We start from the raw sequence: 14,541 nt of genomic DNA on the forward strand, positions 1-14,541 counted from the left end.
AGCCTATTCCTGGCCTTTTACTAAAGCCACTCTTAGGACTCACATCCCATTCCTTCTCCCCCCAAACAGACTGTAATAACCACCTATGACTAGCAGCTAACATGTAAATGTACTAGATGGTGAAGAGACTAGATATTTTTATTATCACAAAATCATAAACTACTGCTGGCCTATATTCCAAGATCAAAATCTTTTCCTGGTTCTCTGCCTCTCTTTGCCAACCTTAGCATTTCATTAAGAGCCCTTTTGAATCTGAGCTGGCCTACCCTCTGCCCAGGTGCTTTAAGCACAAGCAGCGCTACGCCACTGGTCTCTTAATACATAGAAAGGGTTCACACATCCTGGCACTAACTCATGCTAGGAGTAGCCTCACCTGTCAAACATGTGCTAGGAGTGGCCACTCCCTATCCACCTATTAAACACGTGTTCATCCTTATTCAAGATGAACACATGTTAAGACCTTAACATCACTTACTCAGACTGACTTGAGACACTTTTCTCCTTTTCAACTTCCTCTATGAGGCTGATGACTTTTGCCTTTATCTCCCCTTTAAGTACAAAAGCTCCTTAAATCAGGAACTCTGGCTTTATCATTAGACATTCAGGGGGCAGAACATTACCTGAGCATACAGTAACTGCACAATCAATGTTTAAGTGAATTATTTAAGCCTTCAGGTCTGCCTATATTGATAGGAGAGGTGTTAGAGTCAGATAAAATATGTGCTATTGTGTGAATACCCCACCAAAGCGCATGCTGAAATTTAATCTCTATCATGAGATTCAGTAAAGGGACTAGGTGAAACCTTTAGTGGTGACTGGATCATAAGCACTCATGAATGCTCTCATGAGTGCATTAATTCACTCATGGATTCATTGATCAGTGGGAGTGGCTTTGTCCTAAATGCAGCTCTCTTTGCTTTTCTTGCTCACCATCTGAATGTCCTGTCTTGCCATGGGTGTCCTTTATTACTTGGGACTCTGCAGAGAGCACTGCCAGCAAAAAAGCCCTTACAAGATTATCAAGGAGATACAGGTGCCATGCTCCTAGACCTCCAGTACTGTGAGCTAAATCAATCTTACTTTTCTTTATAAATCACCCAGCCTGCGATATTCATTTATAGCAACAGAAAAAAGACTGAGACATCACATCTTTCTTCAGGGAGGAAAGAGGGCTTCACCATTACCAATGTCCCAAGAGTAAAGTGAGCACAGGTACTGAAGGTGAACTCTGGGGAAGGATCTGTATTTTGGCGTCAACAGGTATAAGGTCTGTAAAAGATGCCAACAAAGGAATAGCCCTGCAACTATACTCATCTAGAAGGTGAGGATGGCCAGGACATTTTAATAGTTTAAATTAATAAGAGGCTGGAAATTCTCGTAACACTCCTTAAACAATCAAATGGGATTTTTTTCTCTTGGTTAGCATGTGTCTTGGCTTCCTGAGGCAGAGAGGGAAGTATTTGTGGTGTTTATGGAGTGACATTTCTTCAACTAAGAGTCTAAACAGGTATATCACGCTGCCCATACTTTCAGGCCCAAGTCTCTATCTCAGGTAAGGGAAGGAAAGGTCACTGGGATATAAAAGGCTCACAAAATTGAGACAGCCCAGAGTAGTTCTGATTGAGAGAACCAGGAGGGCCCTCAAGGAAAGAGCAGGGAATCTTCAGGTTTTGGTTCACAAATCTCAACGAGTCATTGAGCACAACTATCCGAGTAAGACGAGGAGAATAATAGTAAAAACTGTTCAGGAAGTGCTTTCTGGGTTAGGCATTTTATATAAATGGTCTCATTTAATCTTCACAAGAGCCCATGAGCAGGTGGTTTCATTGAACCTGCTAGCCAGATGAGAGTAAGTCATATCTAGGGTCAATTTATCAATAAAGAAATCCAGCTCTATCCCTAATACTCACTGTCTGACACTACAAAATCCTAAGATCCTATAGCACCTTAAGCAGGATTAGGCTGTAAAGCCAGTGCAGGCTGAATTTCTGCTCAATTATCCTGTGTAAGGTGGAGAAGAGGGCAAGTGTGGATGGATCATGCCTGACCAGCCATAGAGATGTGGTCTCACACGGCACCTTGCCCTAAGACCTGGGCCTCCCAAGAAGCTGGGGCAGAACTGCCAGCTAGCCTGTACCACTGGATTCACAGAAGTTCAGTGTGCATGACAGAAATGTGTTTCTTGTGAATGAAAACCCTGCTGTGTGGAAGGTACAAGGCCATCATGGAGTGAGCTTCTGGGCACAGCTCCAAGGTTTTTCCAGGATACCATTTCACTTCATTTTCTCAACCAAATCTGCCAAGTAGGTATTGTTACCAGCACAGAGTGACAGCTGAAACAAACTGCTGCATGTCACACATCTAGAAAATGGCCCAAGAGGATCAAAATCAACTTCTGAGCAGGACCAAAAGCAGATTGCCCTAGAGAAAGAAGGAAGAGGAGGGGATAGGGTAGGTGGGTTGGTCTCTCTGCAGAATTGCAGAATGAAAACGGAAGAGACTGTGCCATGAAATGCCAACTAATGGGCCGCCAATCTAGGCCAAGTGACTTTAGGGCATCTGAGGAACCTGCAAAAACGTGCAGCCTGGCCCACAAAACCCACACACAATGGAATTTAGCCCCTGCATGCCCATCAACCACTAACTCACCTAAGGAAAACTCCCCAAGAGGTTCATGTCTTTATTCTTTGAAATGCTTTAACTGCTCTTCCAGTATCAAATCTATCTTCCAAGTTATGATCTGGAAAAGCCTACTGTAGCACCGTAACTCCTGGTATCTTAGAAACAGAATATGCTATTCCAGGGATGATAGATCAGGGTAGCTGGCATTGGAATTTTCCATAGGAAAGCCAGTAGTTGGGCAGTTGGCTTTTGGATAAGAAAGCAGGGACTTTGCTCAAATAGAGTTTCTAAAACACAGTCACCAGCTTGCATTACAGTATAATAATGTACACACAAGCTTTCTTCACAGAAGACAAAGGTAAGGGATTTATTTCCAAAGCAATGAGCCCAGCCAAGCCCACAGTTGTATGCATTAGCGTCCCTAGTAAGCAAGGGGTAATGATGAGGCTGCTTATGAGAAGTCTAGAGTTTATGACAATGGTACACCAGCCCTCTGTTCAGCAGGAAAGGTAAAAACAGACTCACCATTCGATCCAGCTGATAGAGCTGTGGAAAGAAAAGTAAACAGCAACATAAGCACATGTTGGCCTTATTATTAAACTGAGCAATCAACAAAATGAAGGCTTGAAATGGAATCAATGTCCTTTCCAAACATTCAATCTGCCCATCCTCATCCAGTAGAAATACCAAAAAATACCAAGAATAAATGGATCTTTTACTTTATTTTCTTTCTGAAAAAGAATTATGGAAACTATGGCAAAAAGACAATTTACATATATATATATATATATATTATTTTTTTTTGTCTTTTTTATTGTTACCGGGGATCAAACTCACGACTGCTTCCAAGGCAGGTGCTTATGCCGCTGAGCTAAATCCCCAGCCCCTAATTTACTTATATTTTAATACTGCTATTTTATTGACAGCTGACAATCTTTCTCTATTTTTCTTAATTATCTTAAAAATGTCAGGGATTTTCTACTGCCTAAAGTTAAAAGGACACACTACTTAAATGGTTTGAAAATTAAGTAACTCTCTAATAGTCTTGTAGCCTGTCAGTGGTAATAAAGGGTTTCAGCTCCAAAAGACTATATTACACCTCTTTTACACTTTTTAAATACAGGATTTACAACAATAGAATGCTATAAATGCTAGTACATTAATATCTACTAGATGAAGGAAAACCATTATGTTTGAGGACCCACTGTTTATGAAACTAATAGTAATACAGTTTCCTGATACTTTAACCAAATGCCCGAGGGCACTGTGCTAATGTTTAATCCAATTTCTAGGGATTTCTGTAAATAGATTTACTTCTAGAAACATTTTCCATCTTGATGCTTACAATTCAGTGACTCTGACCCACATCCTCTTCAGTGCAACTACATTACCTGAAAGCTTAGGTTGTGTCTTTTTCTTTTTGCTGGAAACTTTTAAGAACTCATCTGTAAGTAAGTCATTAGCACAGGCTCTCTTGTCAGGGTCTGGTTCAAAACACTTCAATATGAATGCCTTGGCTTCTGCAGACATGGACTCTGGAATCTCAGGGTGAACTTTAAACATCCCCACCTAAAACATAAACAGAAAAGGACAGTGTGTTTTCTGTTTTTCTTTTCTTTCTTTCTTTTTCTTTGTGATACTGGACATTAAACTCAGAGCCCTTTTTATTTTTTATTTTGAGTCAGAGCTTCACTTAAGTTGCTTAGGTTGGCTTCAGACTAGCAGTCCTCCCCCTGCAGCTGCCCAGAGTGCTAGGATTACAGGCAAGAGCCATCATGCCTGACGAAAACACACAAAGTGTCTTGTGAGTGAATACTCTAGCACCTGAGCTCTAAGTTCCATTATCTGTCCCCTAGTGCAGCCAGATCCCTTATCATATACTACAAGATCATGTCATTTTCCAGGTGTGACAGGATGTATTTTCTGTAGGTTACAGAAAGCTTACAGACTGCTTTTGTGATTTTACAAGTGACACAGAAGATAGGTCAGCCTGAGACATCAGAGAAGCATTTAAAGTAATAATGCATTCCTTCAAAACTTCAGAACACATTCCTATCCCGGTACTCAAAAAAAAAAAAAAAAAAAAAGCCAAAACATATTTTTAACTGAAACCTCTGAGTTGCTCTCAATAACTACATACCAGGCATTGTGCTGGGGTTTTTCCAGTTCTAAATCACAGAATGCTCCCAGCACCCAGAAGATTGAATATTATCGCTTGACACCATGATGAAAATAAAGCTCAGAGGGATGAGTTTACACAGTTATAAAAAGGTAGAACTGGGATTTTAATTTCAATTTGTTTGAATTCAGTTGTATATTTTATCTCCATTATGTAATTTATAAACATTTTCCCTATCTCAAATCATCTAAATTAAGGATATTGAAAATACTTTAAATAAAAAGTATTTTGTATCACAATGAAAACTTACTCCCTCCCACCCCCAAACTGTGACTAAGATTTAAAATTTTTTAAATCTTAAGACTGGGATTCATTAAATTGCTCAGTTGCCCAAGCTGGACTTGAACTTGTGATCCTCCTCTCAGCTTTCTAGAGTGCTAGCATTATAGATATGTGCCACCTTACCCAGCTCCTAAAAATTTTTAATGGTGTTTTCATGATTTTAGTACAGAGAAAAATGTAAGGAAAGTTTCTTTGTTAATACATAACTCATATCAATTTATTCTTATGTAAGCAATAACGTAACTGATAATAACTACGCAGTTTTTACTATGTGTTAGGTACTAAGTGCACTGTATATATATACTAATTCACTGTATATATATATTAATTCATATATTGGCAAAAACTCCTAATAAATAGGTACTGCTTTGCCTCCATTTTGTAGATTAAGAAATGGAGCCCACAGTGATTTAAATACTGTAGTTTGTCTAATGTTTCAAATATCTTGATCATGTTAGAGCATTGATTTGAGCACTGCTGACCTGTGTCAGAAGCTATGTGATTTCTCCTAAGACAGTGTTACTTCTCAGGTGCAGCTTAGGCTGGCAAACAGTGACAAGAGCATCACCTCACTAATGAACAATAAAAGTAGCATTTCAGAGTGCTGCTCCAGAAGCTAGTGAAAACAGGATAGCTCAGCCAAAGAAAGAGACTCTTCCTGTCAAGAAAGGTAGCTGTGTTTGCATCTCTCTTTACTCTTTCAGTTTGGGTGACACATCTCATTTTTGTAGCAGGGCATGTCATTAGATTGTCTTCCAGCTTGAAGTAAGTAATAGTTGTACAAAAGAGGGAGATATATTTTGGGCATGATGGCATACATAACTGAAATCTCAGCATAGTGGAAGGCTGAGGCAGGAATATCACAAATGCAAGCCCAGCTTGCACAACATAGTGACTTAGTGAGAGCTTGTCTTAAAATAAAAACTAAAATATAAAAATTAAAAAACTAAAAAAGGGCTGTAAATATATCTTAGTGCAAAGGCCCTGGGTTCAATTCTCAGTACAGGGTGTGTGTATGCTGATGCATATAACACACAACCCCTAATAAGCCATACACAGAAGGATTAAGGGCTGGCAAAATGGCCAGCAGCTAGGAAAGATGGTGGTGACCCTTAGGTATCCTCTAGATAACAGAAGAACTGGCACATAAAAGTAAAGTGTCCACTTTAAACTTCCTGCTGGTCTGGCATGGGATAAGCAAGGGCTGCAGGACTTGTCAGGTCACTGACAGAACCAGCCCCCGGAGTGTGGTCCTGGGCTCCCCCGGATCCATTCCCACTGCAGTGCCTCTTGACATGGTGGGCGGGGGAGGGGGGGAGGCGACCTGCTTCTTTCTCCCCAGAGTCATGTAGGGACAAATTAACAAGCTAGAAAGAGTACATATATGAGAATAAGACTGAGTTACTTAAAATAGCACGTATGCCTTTTTACAAATGGGCCTTCAAGCAATTAAAGAAATGAGGAAAAATACTGATTTGACTGAATTCTTCAGTGGATCAAAAATATTCTTACATCTCCCTAAGAAGGAAGCATTTAAATTGTTTCCCAAAGTCCCAAGTCATTTTCCATATAGTGGTGTGTTCGTTATAATGTACTATGGGAAGGCAATAAAGCAAGATATGCTGAATTGCACTGCACAGAAAACTAAGGCAGATAGCAAGAAATCTACTGTATGAGACATAGGGACTAACTCTGGGGACACAAAATGTTGAATTTGAATGTGTTCTCAGCTTGGGCTTACTCACCTTTCCTTAGGAAAAAAAAAAAAAGACATACACAGACTTATCCGGTAGCTATGAAAAACCTTATCTGTTTGTTTTCAAAATAATACAAGATAATACAAAATGTGACCTTGAACATGGCTGCTTGTGGTTCTCCTAGTTCATAAAATGGTGGTTTTCCTGTGGCCATTTCAATCATTGTGCAGCCCAAAGACCAAATATCTGCTGCTTTGCCGTAGCCTCGTGGTCCTTTATCGATTATTTCTGGTGCCATGTACTGAAGGGTACCTGGAAATATGCCAAACATATTTCTACTTTATAAAAAGCAAATACATGGCTACCTAATTAATGATAGTTTCAATTGTTCTACATAAGTAAACAGTTTTAAAACCATGAGTCAGGCCCTAATATCTTTGAGGTCTAGTTTTGTTTGCTGTTAATAAAAGTGGAAATAATTTTTATTATGGATTTAATCAGTGACACAATTATATCAACTGGTTCTGAATAAGTACGTTCTCATTGCCTAGACAATGGAGGACAACTGAAGCATCATTCCATTGAGATCTCTTAGAGGCTTCTAACAAACCATTATTCTTTTAGAACAAAAGAGAATACATCAACACATATTGTCTGCATTCAGTTAAGTACCATGACTTCATACTTCTAATCTTTTCCAGGAAAAATTTAGTTCACTCATCCTCCTCTTTAGATTTATACTTCTCTACGTTCTTGTTTTTATGCTGGAAGCTACTACACTAAGTGAAATAAACCAGGTACAGAAAGACAAACCCCATATGATCCCACTCACATGTGGAATCTAAAAGGGTGGACCTCACAGAAGGTGAGAGTGCAATATTGGCTGCCAGAGGCTTGGGAAGTAGGGAAAAGAGAGGGATGGGTAAAGTTGGTCCATATGCAGTAGGTTAGTTAGACGGAAGAAAAGTTCCAGGGCTCTATTATACATAAAGTGAATACGTAACAATATGCTATGTTTTAAAAGCAACTGGAATAGAGAATTTTGAATATTTTCAGCACAAAGAGATGATAACTGAATGAGGAGACTGATATGCTTACCACAACTTGAATATTATTCAATGTATTAAAATATCATATGATAACCATTAAGTTTGCAACTTTTATGGCAACTTAAACTTTCAAGTTATTCTTATTTCTTAATCATGACAGCATGGCAATTCTGAAAGCTATGGTAACAATAATACAAATAATTTCAGCAGCCTCAGAGGCTCTCTGAGAAACCACACTTGAAATCCAGGAATGGTGCCAGGCAGGAAGTCCTAGGCAAGGGGGGATATTCTTTGCCGACCTAGGAACAAACTAAATTAAGAGAAACCAACTGGAAACGCAATCCTGGTGACACAGCAGAAACAGATAAGGTCTCAGTACAGAAGCCGGACCTTGTGCCACTGGAAACTGCGATTTAAATTTCCTGCAGCCGCTGTTGCGTCCCAGTAGGCCAGCGGGGAAAGAGGCGTGAAAGCTCGGAGAGTGGGAAGCGTTGAATGGAGTTGGGAGTGGGGCTGGCAGGGTGCCCTGCGTCGACCTGTGGTTAGTGAGTGGATCGGGACCCTTCCATAGAGAAGAAGGCTTCAGCGGAGGACATACTCAGACCGGGCAGACTTCCCAGAACGAGATGCTGCAGTGACTTCAGTCACATATCCCCCTCTCAAGCGGGATTGGTGGGGAGTGCCTGGCCTGTGAGACGCCGATGGCTAAGACCCAGGAGGCTAGCCCAAACCAGGTCCCAGCACCTGGATGTGCACCCTAGTGGTGAAGCCTTCAGTAGGTTGACCTGGAGGGGCAGGCCCAGCATAGGCAGCCCAGGTCTGTGTCTTCCTGGTGCACCGTGGTGGGTGGGAACACCTAGCCAGCACAATTCAAACAGACTGTGGCCGACAGGGAAGGAAGCTGGGCCTCCTATATACGCTTATATATAAGGAACAAAGAATATGGGAAGAGGGAGCAACAAGAAAGGGTCCTCATCCCCCAAACCTGAGAAACATGCAATAGCAGACACAGCACCAATAGACATAAACGCTATCTCCAGAGCCTCATAGATGAGTTCAGAAATGAAGTTATTAACGACCTGAAGTAAGACATAAGCAGAATAGTTAGTGAAATGCTAAGCACCGCCCAAGAAAAAACAGATGGTGGAATGGAAGAACAGAAAAAAAGGGGAGAATTGTTTGATGGAGAAAATAGAGAAAGCATAGAATATGTGAAGCAGGTTCAAGGAGATTAACAGGAAACTAAAAACTCTATCGAAAACTGGCATACCAGCTTGAAAGAAACTAAGGATAGATTATCTGAACTGGAGGGCAGATTTGTAATATGGGAGCATGAAATGAAAAACTTCTTAAGAATAACACACACAAAAAAAACACCAAACAGCAACAATACAAAAGCTAGAAGATGATAAGAGGGTCTATAACTTAAGAATTAAGAACATAAGAGAAGAAGTGGGGACACAAACAAATGGACTACAAAAGCTATTCACAGAAACAATCCAAGAGAATTTCCCTAATTTAGCAAATGGTAAAGATACTCAGATATATGAGGCATACAGGACTCCAGCCACCTACAACCCAAACAGAGCTACACTCAGGCATATAATAATCAAAATTCCAGAAATCCAATGTAAGAACAGAATATTAAAAGCCGTCAGAGACAAGAAACAGATCACTTACAAGGGAACACCCATCAGAATCACAGCAGACTTCTCAGCACAAACCATCAAATCACGAAGAGCGTGGGGGGAAATAATTCAAGCTTTGAAAGATAATAACCTCCAGCCAAGATTGATATATCCTGCACAACTGTCCCTAGAAATTGATGGAAAAAACAAGGTACTTCCAGGATAAAGAGGAACTAGGGGAATTTGCAACCACTAATTCAACTCTATGGAGAATACTGCAGGATAGTCTAAAAAAGGAAAATACCAAGATTCCAGAAATAGTGGCAGAGAGACTACAATGAATGGAGCAGAAAGCGAAATGAGGAAGACAAACTGACAACAAACGACAGAAAAAGAGCTCAACAGAAATGAGGCAGAGAAGATCAGAAGGTAGAAACAGCTATTTTGGAGAAAACAAGACATCATAATAGCTAGTGCTGATTTAGTATCATCTTGTTTTGAAGTCCCATCAAACTTGTATTCTTCTGTCTCCATCGGTCTTAAAGGTTGTATCTTATTGGATTTTATTATATATGATAATATAAGCAAAAACTTTTATAGACAAGGAGTTCATATAGAAACCATTGTTCATTTTCTGTTAATTGGTTCTAAATACCCTGTAATAATGTTATTCTCTTGAATGGTTTTATAGTGTCTTGATATGTTTGGTGCTACAGTATATGAAGTTATACTCAAAGATTTCAAGGAAAAAGACACTATGGTAACTATTTTTATGTCAGGATATCTTGTGGTGAAACACTATTTTGCTCAAATGGTTATGATTTGACCTGTGCTGTTCTGTTGTTATGCCCTCTTTTATCTCAATCCCCTTTTTAAAATTTTTTTTTCTTATTTTTCTAATTAAGGGAAAAATAAATAAAAAATAGCAGGATACATTATAGTAACCTACTTTGATTTCCTATTAACTTGATTTGAAATCCTGTATTGCCCTTACCATCTTGTTTTGACTGATTTTCCTCTATTCTGCTTTGCTTGATAGTATCAAGTTCGAAAGTATAGGCATAACTGTGAAGACAGTAAGAATCATTATGATGCCCATTCCGGTTGACTATTATTTTCTTTTAAAATCCTGTAATGTCCCCAATGCTTTGGTTTTATTTTTTACTGTTTAGTTCAATTTTACTATAACTGCCAATTCTTCTTAAAATAGCAAGAGGCAGTACAGCAATCATTGTTGATCACCTTATATTTTGTTTTTACATTATTTATTATGTCCATCCTTTTGATTTGACTGACTCTGTTCTGATATGTAGCATTTGGTTTTACTCTCTTCAAAAAAAGTAGTAAGAACTGTGGGAGTAATAAAACCCAAAATGTGTAACTGTCATTGTACAAAAGAAAAGAAAAGAAAGTGCTCTAAAGGTTATAACTGCATATATGTTTAAATGTATAAGATAGATAACCATATTACTGAGTGTTTTTTTGATCATTGAACAAAACTGTTCGCACTCTCACTGTTTGAAAGTCCACTTTATATGCTTTAATTTTGTAACTTGAACAACTATTTCTAAGATGAGAATATGTAATCTATTAACTAGTGATTTCTTACTGTTTATTTTTTAAATTTTGTATTACTTGTACCCTTTGTCTGTTTTTTGCTTTTTCTCCTTAAATAATTAAAAAAAGAAAAAGGCTCCAAGAAATCATAGAGTTGAGAGTAATAATGGGAATGCCATTAAATGCAGGCAAAGGGACTATAGATCTAGTGCTGATCTGCTCAGAACTCTCAGGCAAACACTCAAAAGCCATGACCTCCCTGGCCCATGTTACAGGTAAAAGTCACACTTCCAGTAGCCACTACGGTTGGAATGAGTCAGGAGCATGAATAGGAACATACTGGTGCTGTTTTGGTTTGGATCTTAAATGTCCCCCCAAAGTTCATGGTTAAAGTCTTGGTCTTGAGCTGATGGTGTTATAGGGTGGCAGTGGAAAATTAGGAACTGGAGCCTTCTAAAAGGAAGTTAAGTCACTGGGGGTGTGTCCTAGTCACTTTCTCATCACTGGGACACAACATTCAACACCCATAACTTTAAAAAGGATAGGTTCATTTTGGCTCATCGTTTGTAGAAGTTTCAGTCCATAGTCAGCTGGCTCCAAGACAGGATGGCATGGCAGAGGAGAGCTGTTCACGGCAAGGTGGACAGAAAGCAGAGACAGTCAAAGGAGGAACTATGAAGAGAAGAAAATCTTTCTAGGCTACACCTCCAGGCACCTGCCTTTTTAACCAGACCCTATCTTCTAATAGCAAGTCAGCTATAAGCCCCTCAAACCCAATCACCTTCGAAAAGCCCTATGAGTATGTGAGGCTTTTGGGGAACATCTAGATATAAACTACAACAGGGTGTGCTCCTGAATAGGACACTGGGAGCCCTGGACTCTCCTATCTCTTCTTACTTTCTAGCTGCATGAAGTGTGCAGCTTTACTACCACCCCATCCTGATGCTCTATCTTGCTAAAGGCCCATAATGATAGCACCAAGAAACCATGAACTAAAACTTTTAAAACTGAGTCAAAATAAATCTTTTTGCTTTTTAAGTTGTTTTTCCTCAGGTATTGTGTCATAGCAAATAGAAACCTGCTAAACAGAAAACTGGTAATGAGAAGTGGGATTGTTGCTGTGACTACACTTGATACGATTCAGAAGTCACTGGAATTGGTTTGTGGGAAGAATTTGGGAAAGTTTAGAAAAGCAGGCTAGAAAAAAAATCTAGAAATGCTATCAGTGGAGTTAAATAGATGGCTCTGATGGGAGCTCAGAAGATCCAAATGCTGACAGGAATGCTGACAGTTAAGGTCAGGTTTATGAATTACATGAGGACTCTACTGGGAATTGGACTAGAGCCCATTCATGTTAGTTTCTACCAAATAAGTTCTACATTTTGTTCACGCAGATATTTTATGGGGATCTGAGTTTAAAGGTGATTAATTAATCTGAAGGAGGAAATTTCAAAACATAAGTGTGGTACATAGCATGGGTATTACTGGTTGTTTCAGTCAGGTCAACAGTGAACAGTGGAGCAAAAAGCTGTCAGTTATTTGAAAAATGCTGTTTTTCTAGAAAAAAAGACTTTTAAAGTTGCAGCCAAAAGGGTGAAATTGCAATAGATTAGAGCCCTTAAAAAGAAACCAAATACTTTGCACCAGTACAACCGGAAAGATGCCTTGAGGGACTCTCAGTAATCAGCAAGATCCCATCAGTAGCAAGTTCAAAGACTAGTTTGAGAAAAATCCCTCAAGGTGTTCTTGCTCAGGGCCACCTAAGGAATTATCATATTGGGATTTGTTCACTATGCTCAGCTGTTTAATCCCTCAGAGGCTGCTATAGCCAAGGTTCAAGCAGGCTCTGGCAGTAGAGTTCACATCAACAGCAGATCCTGGCATTAAGACATATCATGCTGGTTTTGCAGGTATGAATGCAAGAGTTGTAGGGTCATGGAGGCTTTCATTAAGATTTCAAAGAAAAGCCTGAGAAGCCAGGCAGTATTTAGTAGAATCAGAGTCTTGCAAAGAGACCCCAAAGAAAGGAGAGGGTGATTGATGGGTAAAGCTATGAGAGTAAAGTTGAAGCTGTAGTTAGAAATTTGAGAAATGTGGAATGTCTGTGGAAAGAACTTTCAGGCAACAAGCAAGGACAGCCCAAGAGAATGATCAAGCGGGCTTTAGCCATCAAGGCCACAGGGGCAGGGTTTCCCAAGTCCTTTAGTGTTCACATCATAACATCATGTGCCCTGGATGCTGGTCATGGATCTACAGGATAAATGTTGCCCTGCTGAGTTTTGGTCTTGGTTTTATTTGATTTTTCTTTTCTATCCCTCTGTTCCTCCTTTTTGTATTAAGAAAATTTACATTGTGCCTTATATCTTGAAAATAGTTAGTAGAGGCTCACCACTAAGACTGCATCAGATTTGAACTTCTGAGTGATGCTAGAGGATTCTTGGAGATGGAGTAGATGCATTTTTCATTTTGAGATAGACATGAATTCTGGGAGCCAGCAGCAAAATGTTTTTTGCCTGGATCTTAAAACTCCCCCAAAGGCTCTTGTTCCGAACACTAGGTCCCCACCTGATGGCAATGTGATGATGATAGATAGTGGAAGAAACTTTAGGAAGTGGTTTAGTAGAAAAAAGTTAGGTCTCCAGGGATGTGCTATTAAGGGGATACTGAGACGCTAGACCCCACTTTCTCTTTTGCTTCCCAGGCACCAAGACATCAACAGTTTTGCTCTACCATGTGCTCCCTGCTGTAATGTTCTGCCTTTCCACAGGTTCAAAGTGATGGGGTCAAGTAACTATGAATTAAAACCTCTCAAACTGTTAGCCAAAATAAATCTTTTCTCTTTTTAAATTGTTTTTGTCAGGTATTTTGTCACAGTGACAGAAAGCTAACACAATCACCATATCCCCTACTACTGCTATACAAATAATATATTCAGCAAATAGAAATGTATTCATGATACTATGTTGAATAACTTCCAATCCTGAAATATTTCCCAAAAAATCAACTGTATTTTCTGATGCACAACTAAAGTGACAGATATTTTGATAAATCAGAAAAAACCTTTTGCAAACATCTCAAATGTGACATATACTTCAAAACTGATGAATTTCTCTAATCTGGTCCTATGAAATCCTCTATCACAGGTTACAACTGATTTGTTAATTTTAAACAGTATGTTGTATCTTTCAAGTATTGCCCAGCTTTATGCTCCAGAACTCACCATTTCATGGCTATAGTTTATATTTATTTTCACAGATAAATGCATGTCTGTTCTCAGCTTAAACTGGCAAAATTATGGCAGTCCTTTCCTTCAGCCAAAAATAAGGCAATTGTGTTACTGAAGACTCAAGTACTCTTAGTATGAAATTGTTATGATTTCTCTTTACTTATAGCTTTTCCCCAAGTGATAATATTTTAAAGGCTGAAATAAAATCTAGTGGTCTTTTAGAAAATATGTGTTGAAGACTAACATTCCCTTTTTGTTGTCTCTGGCTCAAGAACAGATGAGAGAATTTAAGTTGTATAGG

At 39.2% G+C, this 14,541-nt stretch overlaps 1 protein-coding gene across 4 annotated transcripts in view; it reads right to left on the reverse strand.

The window, feature by feature from the left end:
• The window catches only part of Map3k5 (mitogen-activated protein kinase kinase kinase 5), a 202,445-nt gene that overhangs the window by 32,547 nt on the left and 155,357 nt on the right, over nt 1-14,541 (reverse strand). For all 4 annotated transcript variants that reach the window (XM_003468505.5, XM_063232996.1, XM_063232998.1 and 1 more), the window contains exons 19-21: nt 6,935-7,092; nt 4,014-4,191; nt 3,148-3,168 (exon numbers count right to left, since the gene is read on the reverse strand). In XM_003468505.5, coding sequence (XP_003468553.4) covers nt 3,148-3,168; nt 4,014-4,191; nt 6,935-7,092 — 357 coding nt within the window. The remainder of the gene's footprint in view (nt 1-3,147; nt 3,169-4,013; nt 4,192-6,934; nt 7,093-14,541) is intronic.

Source organism: Cavia porcellus, unplaced genomic scaffold (assembly GCF_034190915.1).
Source record: "Cavia porcellus strain 051 isolate PalLab524CR breed Dunkin Hartley unplaced genomic scaffold, mCavPor4.1 scaffold_22, whole genome shotgun sequence".
NCBI lineage: Eukaryota > Metazoa > Chordata > Mammalia > Rodentia > Caviidae > Cavia > Cavia porcellus.